This window comes from Triticum aestivum, chromosome 7A (genome assembly GCF_018294505.1).
Source record: "Triticum aestivum cultivar Chinese Spring chromosome 7A, IWGSC CS RefSeq v2.1, whole genome shotgun sequence".
NCBI lineage: Eukaryota > Viridiplantae > Streptophyta > Magnoliopsida > Poales > Poaceae > Triticum > Triticum aestivum.
The window spans coordinates 485,822,569-485,836,750 of record NC_057812.1 but is presented as its reverse complement, the minus strand read 5'-3'; the positions used below and the strand labels follow the sequence as shown (position 1 = coordinate 485,836,750).

At 42.3% G+C, this 14,182-nt stretch overlaps 1 protein-coding gene across 5 annotated transcripts; it reads right to left on the bottom strand.

Annotated features, from left to right (window-relative positions):
* Positions 1-342: 342 nt before the first annotated feature.
* On the bottom strand, positions 343-13,258 carry LOC123147708 (ENHANCER OF AG-4 protein 2). Of its 5 annotated transcripts, XM_044566990.1 has the most exons (14): positions 12,667-13,145; positions 12,419-12,495; positions 8,264-10,375; positions 7,658-8,156; positions 7,402-7,510; positions 7,198-7,310; positions 6,936-7,123; positions 4,653-5,295; positions 4,104-4,572; positions 3,931-4,026; positions 3,595-3,689; positions 3,252-3,452; positions 784-933; positions 343-683 (listed from the first exon to the last, which is right to left on the bottom strand). In XM_044566990.1, the coding sequence occupies exons 1-11, from the start codon at positions 12,775-12,777 to the stop codon at positions 3,616-3,618; spliced, it is 4,491 nt and encodes a 1,496-aa protein (XP_044422925.1). In that variant the 5' UTR covers positions 12,778-13,145; the 3' UTR covers positions 343-683; positions 784-933; positions 3,252-3,452; positions 3,595-3,615. The 5 variants fall into 5 exon arrangements, with proteins under 5 accessions (XP_044422925.1, XP_044422929.1, XP_044422924.1 ...); XM_044566994.1 differs by having other exon boundaries at positions 343-933; positions 12,980-13,258; XM_044566989.1 differs by having other exon boundaries at positions 343-933.
* Between the last annotated feature and the right edge of the window lie 924 nt (positions 13,259-14,182).

Below are 14,182 nucleotides of genomic sequence, written 5' to 3'. Positions count from 1 at the left end.
CTAATCATTGGGATGGATGGTTCGGCTTTGTGATATCTGCGGCAGCAGCCAAGAACACGCCTGCCTGATCTGCCTGGCATGAATGCGGCCTTCCCACCCGAATCCTAAATGGGATTTGGTTGACACAGAGCATGCATTCAACACAGGATTACCTTGGAAAGCACTAATTCTCATCCACACACAAAAAATTAAAGCACTAATTCTACTACGTACTGCTCACAGCGCAGCATGTAGATGGATTATTCAGCCTAGGCTTGATCTGAATGCCCCTTCCATTCGCTATTTAACTACCCAGATGAAGATGCAGATGCAGCAGCTAGTGCTCTACAGTCACTGTCCCCATCTCAACAACAACAAACACTTCACTGAATATACACCTCCACACATCCTGCTTACAATAACCACCAGGGCAACATATATTTCTCATACCCTAACCGAATCGACACGGCTACGGTCCAACAGAACATCATCCCCGCACAGTTACTGATGATACTAATAACAACCTGCTGTGCGGTGCATGCCTCCCTTTTCCAGAAAGATGAACCATCACAGGAAAACTTGAGCTACGCCACCCTTTGCACCCCAGGTTTGGACTCATCATCACAACATTTCTTTCTTCCATTTTGTCCAACAAAACAATGAAGCAACATCTATCATCCCTAGCTTGTGCCAAGGGACTACCCCTACGCATAACAACATATACATCAACTTCCCTTTTAAAAGTTTTGCCCAAAAAGCTGTACATTGAGTATCTCTTTTGTACAATTCTTCAGTGAGGCTTACCTCTCTACAAACTAAGCACTCAACATCCATCCCCTCAGGTAAAAAGAAAACACTCGACTCACCACATGAGCTCCCCTCAACTCCACCAACAGGTAACAGCCATCGCAACCACATCATAACACACGCCGCCGACTTGTATAGTTTCCAGACCTGCCATATGAACAGAAATTTTAGTCAGACAAGGTAATTTTTCAGACAATATAGCACATACATGTAAAATCACCCATACCCACAAGCAGTCCAGACGTAAAAGGCGTGTGCAATGTTCAGCTGGCAGCCTTGCAGCCAACCAGATTTTAAGCTAAATTAACTCTAGTCAACCAGTGATCAATTATGAAACTATATTTCAGGCTGAGAAACGAATTGTCAATTGCTGTAACCCTAAAATCAGCTACTAGTGCAGCCACCGAATTAAAAGAGACCAAACAAAGGACCTTGGATTAATGCCTTAGATACGAATAAGACAGCACCGGACATGTTCACACCATTCGTTCCCCAGACTACAGAAATCATACGCATACGAAACCAAAATACTCTTGAAGCTTCAACTAATCTCCAATGGATACATGTAACAAATTTGACCTAAAAAAGAGGATGTATATTTCCTTTTTGCATACATAAAACTGAAAGCAGCAATTCTAGTGTTAAAGAAGTTCAAAGGAGCACTCAGAAACAAGTCAGTCAGAACATACTCAAATCAATCGCTCCACAGACTACAGAACTATATTCAACAAATTAACACTCAAAACATAAAATATTGTCACAGCTTAATAATCTTTCTGCGACTTGACATGTATAATTTGACAAATGAAGAAAAATAATATCTATTTTTAATTTGCACATATAAACTGGAAGGAGCAACTGTGTACAGAATTTAGACAAATCTGTGTATCACTGGGATAATTAGTACCCAGCACCCGCTACCAACTTCGCGGGAATAAAAAATACAATGACAAAGTCAATATACATCATGGAAAAATAGAACAGCACAAAATCAGATCTGAAGTATGAAACACACAGTACAGTTCCTAAATTTTATAAATAATGCTCATCACAGAAAATCTCCAGCAGGACAAAATCAGAAGATACATAGCAGAATTTCTAAAGTTTCATAATTCCCAGTTTCTCACTGATTTATATACTTCTAAAAGATCAGTTTTCCATGGTTATGAATCAGATAAGAACACCAGGAACACATATTGCCACTTCAAAACTAAGAATCTACTCCCTCAGTCCCATAATAGCTTGAAAAATGTTCTTATATTATGGGACGGAGGGAGTACCTTGTATGCCTATTTTATTTCCATTAAACTACTTCTCTCAATGCAAGTTGTGCTGTGAATTTGCACTGTTTACTTAGACTGGATAACGGAAGACCAATTTTGTACAGGAGTTATAACTAGTGCATCTTTTTGGGAAACAAATACAGATTTACTGTCCCTATGGGCACCACACATCCATTTCTTCAAGAGCAAGATGCACTATTTGAAATGTCAATGATGCAGTATATATCATACATGCACACAGAATTTGAAGGGCCAATATGTCGGAAATATATACTAGAAAATGAAAAAAGACAAGCATTGCATGGAAAGGTGCTTATTTAATATTGGTGATAACAAGACCTTCCGCAGTGGGTAGTATTAGAAGTTAGCATCATGCATATATGATACTACCTCCGCAATGCATTGTATCATAGATTATCTTAGATGACCTTATTTATTGCCATGCATGACATATAGTAGCATAGCATTTATTATGATATGGTATCATGATATGATACTCAACCCTCTCTTTCTTCATTTAATTGTATGCCACCTCACCAAAAATGCTTATTTGGCATGCATGATACTAGCTATAATACTCCCACTGCAGGAGGTCTAAGGTGTGGACAAATTTGGCATATCTGTACTATACTATATGCAATGCATCCATGGAACTATAAATAACAATTGAATGGCTTAAAATTTATCACAAACGCCCAATAGGTCACCAGGTAATTTCCAGGAAATGAATACCAGCATACAATATCAACCAATCTATGGAAACCCAAATGATGTCCACATAAACCCATCATAGTTTTAGCCTTGTCTGCTAACACATAACTGGATAGGAGATATATATAATTTTATCTAAAGAGCAAAGTCGCAGTGCATAGAGAACAAGAGTAAGAACAGTACTTTAGCTTTTCTGTTTTGACTTAGATTTGTCTACGTGAAACTTGATATGTGTTGCACAGTAGGCACAACAGTCCAAGTACAGCAAACTGTAGAAAGTGCCATAGATACCATCAGTATGCCCTTGTATATATAAGTTCCCAATATTTTACTATAAGAACTGATACTTATGTCTAACACACCGTCTGAGCAAAATACATTAACCGCAGTTTGCACTCCTCAAAGAAACACACCAAAAGCAACATCTAAATGAACAGGAGAGTACTTGTCTCATGTAAAACATGCGCTTACACTAAGAGAGATTAGTCTGCTGGATGCTGCTGTCAAGACTAATTACAATGTAAAATGTCCATTCCAATTACTAACATCAGATCTCATCATTACTCCCCAGGCAAAAGTGCATCCTCATCGCAGAACAGGCTAACATAAGCACCTCTTGTTGAATCCCCATTTAAAATGGCTCCCAACGTCTCCAATTTCCCATGTCAAAACCTGTATGTGAAGAACTGAGAAGTCAACTCAACTGCAGTACTAGATAGATGGAAGTGTCGTAGACAACTAATCTAAAGATCAATGAAGATAACAAAGAGACAAATAGAAAAGTGATACAAAGTATCAACAGAGAGGAGATTACCGCAGAGTTAATTATACAGGTTCATCCAGAAGGCCTCCAGCAATTAAGTGCATGAATATCAGGCTTGGCTGGCAGCATGTGAGGAACAACATGGCCTGTCAAAAAACAAGAATAGAAACAAAAGGATTTAAAAAAAAGGAAAGATATAGCGTATATACATGAACTGATTATTTAACGAAATTCACAAGATTAGCCGACAAGGAGGTATCACAGCACAATGGGGTACATGGCATCTATTATCAATGGATCTTACTAAGCTTCATTAAGATTCATTTGAATGCACAAGCTATCAGAAGGAAAAAATAGTGACAATGTGAACTTTAAGAAGCCAAAAACCTGGATGTGGTGCTCCAGACGGCAAATGGTTAAGTACAGCATGTTGATGACTCATTGGATTCATTGAAGATCTGTCAATGTTCGACCTCGGATACCCTATCAGAAAAGTGAATCATTATCATCTCAAGTTTCTCAAATATAAGATACATAAACCAGGTTACAGGCAAACATACCATCCTGCATGAATGACCCGTCTGAACAAGATAGTGATCTGCCACCTGGTAACCAGGTATTATGCTGGTCATCTGGACTGAAGTTACCAGATGTCATTCGCCACTGTTCTTCCGATGTATACTGGCTTTGACTATTTGGAAAGGGCTGTACACCATAAGAATTGCATGGAGGTGGTACAGATTGTTGGCCCATGGGGTTAATGTGTGTGTGATGAGTGTGGGGGTGAACTGGTGGTGTTTGTGCCGATGGGAAAGCACTGAAAGCCCCTTGATGAAAAGATACACCAGGCTGAAACTGATAATTACCATTAGAAGCTTGCTGTGGCAGAAAGATATTGTTGCTTCCATAATCCGGTGGCAATGATGGGGCATAATTAACTGGAGCTTGTGCATTCACTGGTACAGCAGGCATAAAGTTCGGCGTATTTCCAACACCTTGAATTGATGAATTTCCTGTTAGTTGGTTACCCTGCATCCAAAAATCTTTATTATTAAACGAAGAACACAACAGGACCTGCTAAATAAAGTACGCATTGAAAAAACAATTACATTGGGAGGCCTAAAATATTCTGGCATGGCATGCTGATAACCCAGTGATGATGGAGATGACGGAACAGGTGGCGGGATTGAAGGATGAGGAGGTGGTGGAGCAGGCTGCGGAGGTGGTCCAGATGGCAGGGGTGGCGGTGGAGGTGGCGAAGATGGTGAAAGTGGTGGTGGCGGCGGAGGTGGTGTAGCAGGTGGTGGTGAAGGGGGCAAAGGAGGTGGGGGAGGCGGTGAATCCAATGGAAGAGGTGGAGGGCCCTCAGGTAAAGGCTGGGGAGATAATGAATCCAGTGGAAGAGGTGGAGGACCCTCAGGTAGAGGGGGAAGCTCGTACTGATTAGTCAATGCCTCCTCTGAACCTGCTTCCTGCTTAGAATCATGCTCAATGAGGGTAGATCCCTCTATCTGTTGACTGTTCCTTGGTAAAACTGAAGCATCTTCCATTACAGCATCACTAGTTGCACTTTCTAGTACCGTAATGTGTTCCTCAACAGAGTTTGGAGCAATAATCTCTTCACTTTCTTGTATCCCACCCCCTCCAACTCGCAGTGAAATAACTGGCAATGACCCATCAATCCGACGGAAATCCTCATCATTTACAAAGACATTTGATGATAATATTCCAGAGAACTCAATGGTTGTATTACTGCACAAAACACAAAAAAGAACACATAACATATGTCAGCAATGAGTTGAATTAAGATGATACCACACATACGGCCACTAAAATCTCAAGGAACTCAATTTAATAGGTTCCAGCAGAGGTAGGTGAACATAAAATCAGCTGACGCACTTGGATTATCGAAACAAGATGAAGGTCCCTAGAGTACCTAAGGGCCTTACTATGGTCAAAGCATGTGGCACTGACATTCTCATAGAATACTACAAGTACGATACAGATATGGTCATACATGATTTTAGAGAACAGCAACAAGGTAATAACTATAAAACATAGTTCATTGATTTATGTCTTGAGCAGAACATGTATCTGTCTATCCGACACAGAGACTGCTGAGTTTACTGGCTTTCTTATAAGATGAAAAGTATCAGTGAAACTGATTCATGTGTCATGGATCTTGATAGGGATAAGGGTCCAAAGACCAGGGGTAGGGTATTCACCTCATCTAACCATCACAGGGCCTAATCACCATCATGGTAGTGATACTCTGAAGCTTAGTTGACCTGTTGAGTCTTCGTTCAGTAATTAATACACATATCCTTTATCTAGGCAAGCGACTTGATTCACAAGCCAGATCACAACTAGACTCTTGACCAAACCATAACTATATCTTCCTAAACTTAAAAGACCCAGCCACGCCCAACACGGATATAACTTGATTTGCTCGACTCTTACTTCCTCTAACATAACCTATCCTATACCTCCCCGTATGCCCATACAAGGCCGCGAGCATGCACACTTGTCAAGCCCACACCACTGCCACTGTGGCTTGTGGTCTTGCAACACGGCTGTTGCACAGAACTCAAAGCCCATAACATCATGTCAACTGCACCACCGCCCGCCTCCCCAAGCGGAGCCACGGCCGCCCGCACTGCCACTCAGTCACCTCTGCTGCACCACCTGCCTCAGTCACCCGCCACTGCCATCTGCCATCCGCCACCCACCTCCAAGCTCAACCATCGTGAGCTCCCGGGCACTGCGGGTGAAAAATAAAGGAAAAACTATGACCCAATGATGGGTGGGTTCCACTTGCCATTATCTACGTAGACAAGAAAATAAGGTGGAGGTATTGGTAGGCCGCTGGTGGAAGAGCACAAACAGTGATCTCGCATTATATAAGGACTCGCTCGCCGGCTCGCCCTATATTGGATGTAGTCTTCTGGAGATGCTCTGAAGTGGTTCATTAAGTGGTACTCATTATAGATTTAAAATATTTGTTAAGAAACCCATCATACAAACTTATGACTTTCAGCCACAAAATAAAACCAGTTATACTGAGTTTTATTAAACGGAAGTTATACCGTGTTACAAAGCTAGTACACCGTTCTTTTTCTATTTTATGTTTTGATGACTTGTGTATCCAAAACCAAATGTGGCTTTGACCATTGCCTTTATGTAACTTCCTATTCCTATTAGTATTATATATTAAATTAATAGAACAATAACTTCGGATGACAAAGCTAGTACATAGTTCTGTACCTTCCCTTGAGAGTTTTAACCATATAATGGTGGCCTGGTGGTCAGGTTTAATTGTAGCTTGTAAGGATTCTAAAACATCAAACAAAAAAGGACAAAGGGAGTATATCAGTTATCAGATCACAAAATACCTGCCATATTCATCAACAAGCATGTCATCCATCTCCCTAATAGGGTCATCAACAGAACGTTCAGCTCGGGACGGTCGCCTGAGCATGAAACCAGCGTGTGTGTTATCATTTGGCACCTCTATGTCATTCATGTATTTTCGCAGTACATTTTCTGGCATAATCTTTCTCTCTAGCCACAATCTTAAAACCTACAAAGCAAATGGACAGAAATGAAAATTGTCTGTGGAAATAACAACTCGATAATTAGTATTAAAGTTGGTACTTTTAGGCACTGGCGTCGGTTTTCACGAGCACCAGCTACAGGTGGAGCAGCAGCACTCAAAAGACGAGGTAATGCAGCTTGAACAGTGGGAACATATGAAGCCCCAGCAACGCCTAAGCATTCAGAAATCAGGTAATTAAATCTTGGGCTTAAGGAAACGTATAGTTCTGTGAATTGGTGCAACATAATACAAAGAGAACTTACCTTTCTGAGAGTGAGAACACTGTGTTATGGAGTCCAAAAGAAAAAGGAGATCAACCTTGCGATGCAAATTAGGCTCATTCTCGATTTTCCTTATGAGAAGCGCAACAATCTGATGACATATAATGAATTAATTAATAAGGGTACTTTGCTTGTGATGAAAAGGCAATGCTGATGGCATGTGGATTAATGAATGTACATGATTGAAAAATGTGTGTGTCTATGAATGCATGTGTGGGTGTGGGTGTGCAGGGGGTACCTCTTCAGCAATGCCATGTTTCAAGCACTCGATTGCATGACGTGTAGCACGACCTATACTATCCTTTGTCCTCGACAGAGTCTCTATCATTCCCTCCAGGGCATCACGTGCAATTGCTGCATCAGTACCACCACCCAGTGAACTGCTGGATTGCTTAGGTTTCGGACTCTTTTCATGTTCATGGTCAGTTTCTGCTGGCTTTTTCAGATCAACTCGGTGACCAGGTTCACAGATGGAATCTTGAGATTGCATGATGTCACCCTCTGAAATAGCATTTCTTGATGCAGAAGGAATGTGAAAAACAGGACTAGGACTTAGTCCAGGCAAGCCATACGCTGCGGAAGCAAGAACAGCATTATCTGCAGAAGAGCCATCAGAATTTCCTTGACCAGACGCAAGATGGTTTCTCTTTGCTTGGGCAGCTGCAATAAGACGCTTAATTGACTTGTCAGAGTCAGCATTAGACTCAGCGAAATCTGCTTTATCAACAAAATTTGATCTGCATAAGAGGAAATTGCAACATCAACAAAGTGCATAGCTAAACATGTATAAACGTAGACAAAAAAAAACATAAGAAAGAAACTTAGCAAATTCAAAGCAGTATACCTGTCCTCTTTAGAGTGATCCAGCTTCCCGCTTCGTTCATCTGACAAAGTGGCACTTAACCTATTCTCGGCAGTCATAGCTATCTGTGTGCTGGGCTTAGCTTTAACCTTGGCATTTTCTGATTTAGACAGAAGTACATTCTTTTCTAAGGTAGCATGGCTTTGAGAGTGAGAGTTCCCAGATGTCTGCTGCACTACTTTAGAAGAACTACCTTGCGGTTTCTTCACTTCAGATGATCCTGGATTTTTTAATTGGTCCGAGGATTTGCGGTCTGCCGGGTTAATCTTGTTACCCAAAGCAGAAGAAGTGTCAACTGAGATAGTGGCCGATTTTCGCCCAGTCATTTGTGGTCTAGCGTGCACTTTACCTTGACTTGGTGAATAAATTGGCTCGTGCTTCACAGGTGACCTTCCAACACTTCTGGGTTTCTCTTCTCTTGCCAAACCAGATTTTTTTGCAGAAACATTGCCAACTTGTGATGAAGGAATCCCCCGAATACCTGTCTGATGGATCTTGTCTGTTGGGGTTACATGAGTGGAGATTGATTTGGCCACAGTTTTATGAGGTGGGGTTCGTTGTTCTTCCTCCTCATCATCATCGAAACGACATGCTCTTCTCCTGGGTTGTGCCAATGGCCTACCAACACGTGAGCCATCCTCCCTCATGCTGGAGCCCTTCTTAGCAGTATCAAAACCAATTAACTTGGTTGCAGAACCAGGTGCCTGTTCCATTCGCTCAGAATGCGGCCTTGGTAGGGGTGATACAACTACACCTGATTTCCTTGTCCTACCATCAGCGGTTACAGTCTCGGGAAATGTGTTGTTTCTGGCTCCAACGGAAGTGGATTTCTCATTTTTCACAGAATTATCCTTTCCATTATCAACAGGTAACCTAAGTTCACTCTTTGCCCCTGTCTTAACTGTTTCATTGGCTCTGTCTACTAGTTTTGGCCTCTTTGCCGGACGCATATCAGTGCTACCCTCCGGCTTGCGCTGACCACTACCAGGCAGAGATTTCTTATTGGAAGACAAGACAACAGGTGATTTTACAGTCAACTGCTTGTTAGGCTTGTCAACCATTACTTTGTTAGGGCACCTTCTCTCTGATTTGTCCATAAGTGATTGTTTCATCATCGGTTTCAGCTTTCTAAATCCTCCGCTCTCTTTGTCAGCACTATTGGCTGGTACAGTACCAGGTAGAGCCTCAGGAGTAGTCCTCCCAGAAATACCAGTGCCATCGACATGCTTGTTTTCCTCCCTGTCAGCAGTCTTCAACTGCATCTTGGATTTATCTTTCTTTGGCACTTCAAGGGCACAAACTATCTCTACATTAGGGTCCAAAAGGATACCTTCAGTTGGACGGCCCTCTTTCCCAACTTTTTGGCCTTCAGTCTCTCTTCCTGAGAACAGAGAGGTTGGTGAGCGTGCTTGTTCAAGGTGCATGTTGATAGCTGACTTCGATGTGACAGGCTTCTTTTTCTTGGGATGGTCAGAATTCTTTTCTACAGATTTTTTCCTATTAGTAACTGTTGGAAAAGTATCCTTTCTGTCATGACCACCATCTTTCACGTTCTCCTCAGTTCCTGAACCGTGCCTTAAATTATTCAAGTTGCCCACAGAACTATCAACTTCCATTTGTTCAAGGTGCATGTTGGTAGCTGACTTCGATGTCACAGGCTTCTTTTTCTTGGGATGGTCAGAATCCTTTTCTGCAGGTTTTTTCCTATTAATAACTGCTGGAACAATGTCCTTTCTGTCATGACCACCATCTTTCACATTCTCCTCGGTTCCTGAACCGTGCCTTAAAGTATTCAAGTTGTCCACAGAACTATCAACTTCCATTTGTTCCACTCTTGGAGTCTCACCATCATCAGGTGGCTTTACAAGGGATTCTGTAGGTTTCTCACTCATATCAAGAGTTTGATCAGGCAACACATCATTGGCAGTTTCAGATGATTTTGGCAGCTCGTCATAGGCCTTGCATATCTCCACCAAGGCTTCTTCAAGACCTTTCGCATGTCTTTTCGGAAATCTTTTCTCTCGAGCTTGATTTACCAAGTCATTCTTCACCTGTTCTGTAAATGGCTGGAGATCTGGCAAACCTACGAAAGCACTGTCGGAGATATTCATTCATTAGTAATCAAGTAATTCTTTTACTTTAGCCTTTAAAGAGTTGTCGCGATAAGCTCAAAATAGCAAAGAAAACGCAGGCATGGAAGACAGCAAGGGTAACAAATCAATATTGTATCTAGACAAAATGGTGACACGGTTTTAAAGCAATTAAAGAAATGCTCCGCGTAGAGAATACCTTATAAGCTAAAGCAACCGACTGAATCAATCAAGTGGAGTAATTTAATTGCTCTATTAGCACCAAAGTAATTTAAGAGGTCTAAAGATCATTACCTACCACAATTTATGGAGAATAACATACTTAACAATATGTAGATCAGTTTGCTGCACAGGCTCAAGTTACAATAGAATTAATAACATTCTCATTCTTACTATTTGGAAGAAAATGAAAGGCTGTAGGAGCGGTTAAGAGTACTTATCAATAATTGAAAACTAGAAATAAAGAGTGAGAAGTTCATAATAAATCAACTAAGAGTGGAAGTACTGCTTTCATCTTTCAGACTCAGTCTGTGAAGAATTGTACCTCCTAGACTGACCTTGCACAGCAATGTGTAACCTTAGATCATTGGTGGAAACAATAATCACAAGACTTAAACTTTTACACCAAAGGGATTTTTTAGTATAGATATAGGAATCTTCTATTCCTAAATAAGTACAACCCACTACCTATTTTTTCTAGCCATGCAACCATGCCACATAAGCAAGTCATGCATGCAAGTCATCTTCTATACTATTCCTAAATAGCTACAACCCACTACCTATTTTTCCAAGATATGGAACCATGCCACATAAGCTAGTCATGCATGCAAGTCATAATTACAGTTTTTTGCATTACTCCATACATGCAGCGCTGTCAGATAAACTCATGCATGTTAGTCATAAGTTAATTTTTTGCATTAGATTTTATGTCGACAATATATGTTTTGGGAAATTGCAGCATACCTATGTAGTTCACCCTTCCCATTTTGTTAGAAACGACAGTCTTTTAACTGTAATTTATTTTTATTTTTTATATGTTTCGTGTTTTTATTGTTTAATAACTTAATTTGCTTCCATTAGTTTTAGATGATTTTGCAGCGACTATTTATGCATTTCTTTTAGCAAGATTCCCGCAGCAACGTGCGGGGCATCATATAGTATATAGCAATCTACCGACCCAAGCCGAAAATCAGATTAAGTAAAGCTCAGGTAAAATAAAAGAGATGATTTTGCAGCGACTATTTATGCATTTCTTTTAGCAAGGTTCCTGCAGTAACGCCCGGGGCATCATCTAGTATATACTAATCTACCCAGCCAAGCCGAAAGTCAGATTAAGTAAAGCTCAGATAAAATAAAATAGGCAGAATTAAAAACTGCAAACTATGCAGTACAAGCATTTATTTAAATCAGAATCAAATGATCGCTCTGTCCTATTTTTTTCCCTAGTACACGTGTAAAATCCATCTTGCCAACAATAAGAAATATGTTGTCACTATAGGAGACAGAGTAGCCATGTTCCCAAAGCAAAAAATACGTAAACTACTTACCCACACGTGGCATACCTTAACGGATGAACTTAGCGGAATTTGAGGCAATAAATTGGGTATGAATAACTACAAAAGAGTGTTGGTGTCTCCTGCACATGATCTTGGCTGTGTGATAAATGTAAAGAATACAAACACAAAAAGGCAAGTATGAAGTGGCGCATTCATCAAGAGCGTGGCGACATGTGGCATTCATGTATCCGATCAATCATCCGCAGTAGAATTGGCAGTTAGAATACCGTTAAACATGGCGACAAACGGAGCTAGTAACTAATGAGCACGAGGACGGCCTTACATCTGTTATACAATAAATCATCCATGGTGGAATTGGCAGTTAGAATACCATTAAACATGGCGACAAAAGGAGCTAGTAACTAATGAGCACGAGGACGGTCTTAAATCTCTTATCCGATAAATCATCCAGGGTAGAATTGGCCGTTAGAATACCGTTAAACATGGCGACAAAAGGAGCTAGTAACTAATGAGCATGAGGATGGTCTTACATCTCTTTGGTGCCAAAGAAGAGGACAAAGAACTTGCGCGGAGTGGGCTCCTGATTCCAATCCTCCGGCCTGCTCACCTGCATAGATAAGAAGCATTAACCTCCAAGGCTGAAGCACACGGTCAGTATCCTAGACATATCAAGATTCAGGCAGGCAGAGATGTGGCCAAGAAAGATGCAGAAAGGGAGGGAACTGGCTCGCTATGGGGGAAGAAAACCCTAGGTAGCAGGCAGGAGTGTAGGCTGGACCTTGGCTGGCCAGAAAGGGTAGCCCTTGACCTTGGCGAGGACGAGGTCCCCGAGCTGCGGGTCTCTGTTCCATTTGGTGCCCTTGGCGCCCCGCTTTGCGGCGGGAGCCATTGGGCGGCGAGGCCCTAGGCGCCCTTCTTCCCCAGCGTCCGCCCGCACCCCGTTGAAGAGGAGGGGGCCAACGGGGGAACCCTAACCGGCGAGGGCGAGGGCAAGGGCGAGGGGAACCCTAGCAGCTCGCAGTGCGGGACGAAAGGAGACCCTAGTCGAAGGGAAGGGGGAGGGTAGCGGCGCCGGCCGTGAGGGTTCCTACAGCGGTGGGGGGAGGCGATGGCGGCGGCGGCGGCGATCGAATCCGTGCGGTGGTGGAGTGGATTACTGGGTTGCAACTGCGATTCGGAATCCTCCTCCCCTCCTCGCAATTTTCTCCCCTCTGCTCAATGTGATGATTGTGAATAACCAGACGATGTGAATAACCAGGAGGAGGAAAAATCTCTCCTTTTTCTTCCGCCTGGACCTCGTGGACGGGGAGAGGTGTCACGCTGGCGACCAGCCGCGCGATCTGAATCGGACGGCGGCGATAGGTTGTTGATGCGGCGCCGTTCGGTTTGGAGAACACCTGGGGTTTCCTTGTCACTTCCGGTACTCATTTATGACGCTGGTGATGCAAATACTATCTCTACCAGCTCAGCATTTTGCGTTTCTTTCTCCTTTTGTTTTCTCTTCTTTTCCTTTTGGGCTAAGCATGAACATAGACACTTTTGCCACCAGATGCCAACCTTACCTACTGTCTTGCATCGAAGAAAAAAAAGAGAAAAACCATGAAGATAAAATTCACCAACCAAAGTTGCAAATGCTAATCAGAACATATGGCTTTGGATCTAGAACCAAGGTTGCAAGAGTTCGAATTACCTTTGTCCCTCGCCAAAGCTGACGTTGATTTTGATCATGGTCTTCATCTTGCTTTAGCATTCCACGAAGCGCCAGCCATTGACAGGGATGAGCCGTAGTATACAACTAGGAGACGCGGATGTTTGGAGTGGTCAGATGCAACAAGAACGACAACTCCAGTAGGGAATACAGATGCTGGAGAAGGAGGGGAGAGGCCGTTCAGTGTATCACTAGCTACGCCAGATGAATGACGAGACTGGCTAGTGAGGTTGCGCCCCCGAATCAGCCGCTGTGGTTGGGACCTAACGAAGAGCGACTGGTTGCAGGGAGGGGGAGAGGGGGATTGGGTTGATTAATACGTGGCGACTTTTTTATCTAGTGGTATCTTAACTTATATAGCCTCATCGGTATATCTCGCTAACATCACTGGACCAAAAGTGAATCGCACCGAAAACCGCGATAGGCTTACATTGTTTTACGGAATACCCAAGTCCATCTCGATTGGGTGGACCCTCTGAATTGTTAAAATGCCATTAAAGATTTTAAATCGTTAATATGACGTTGGTTTGGCCAAAAAAACAGAAAAATGATACTTCAATACGATCAGATGTCGAGTCAAAATGAC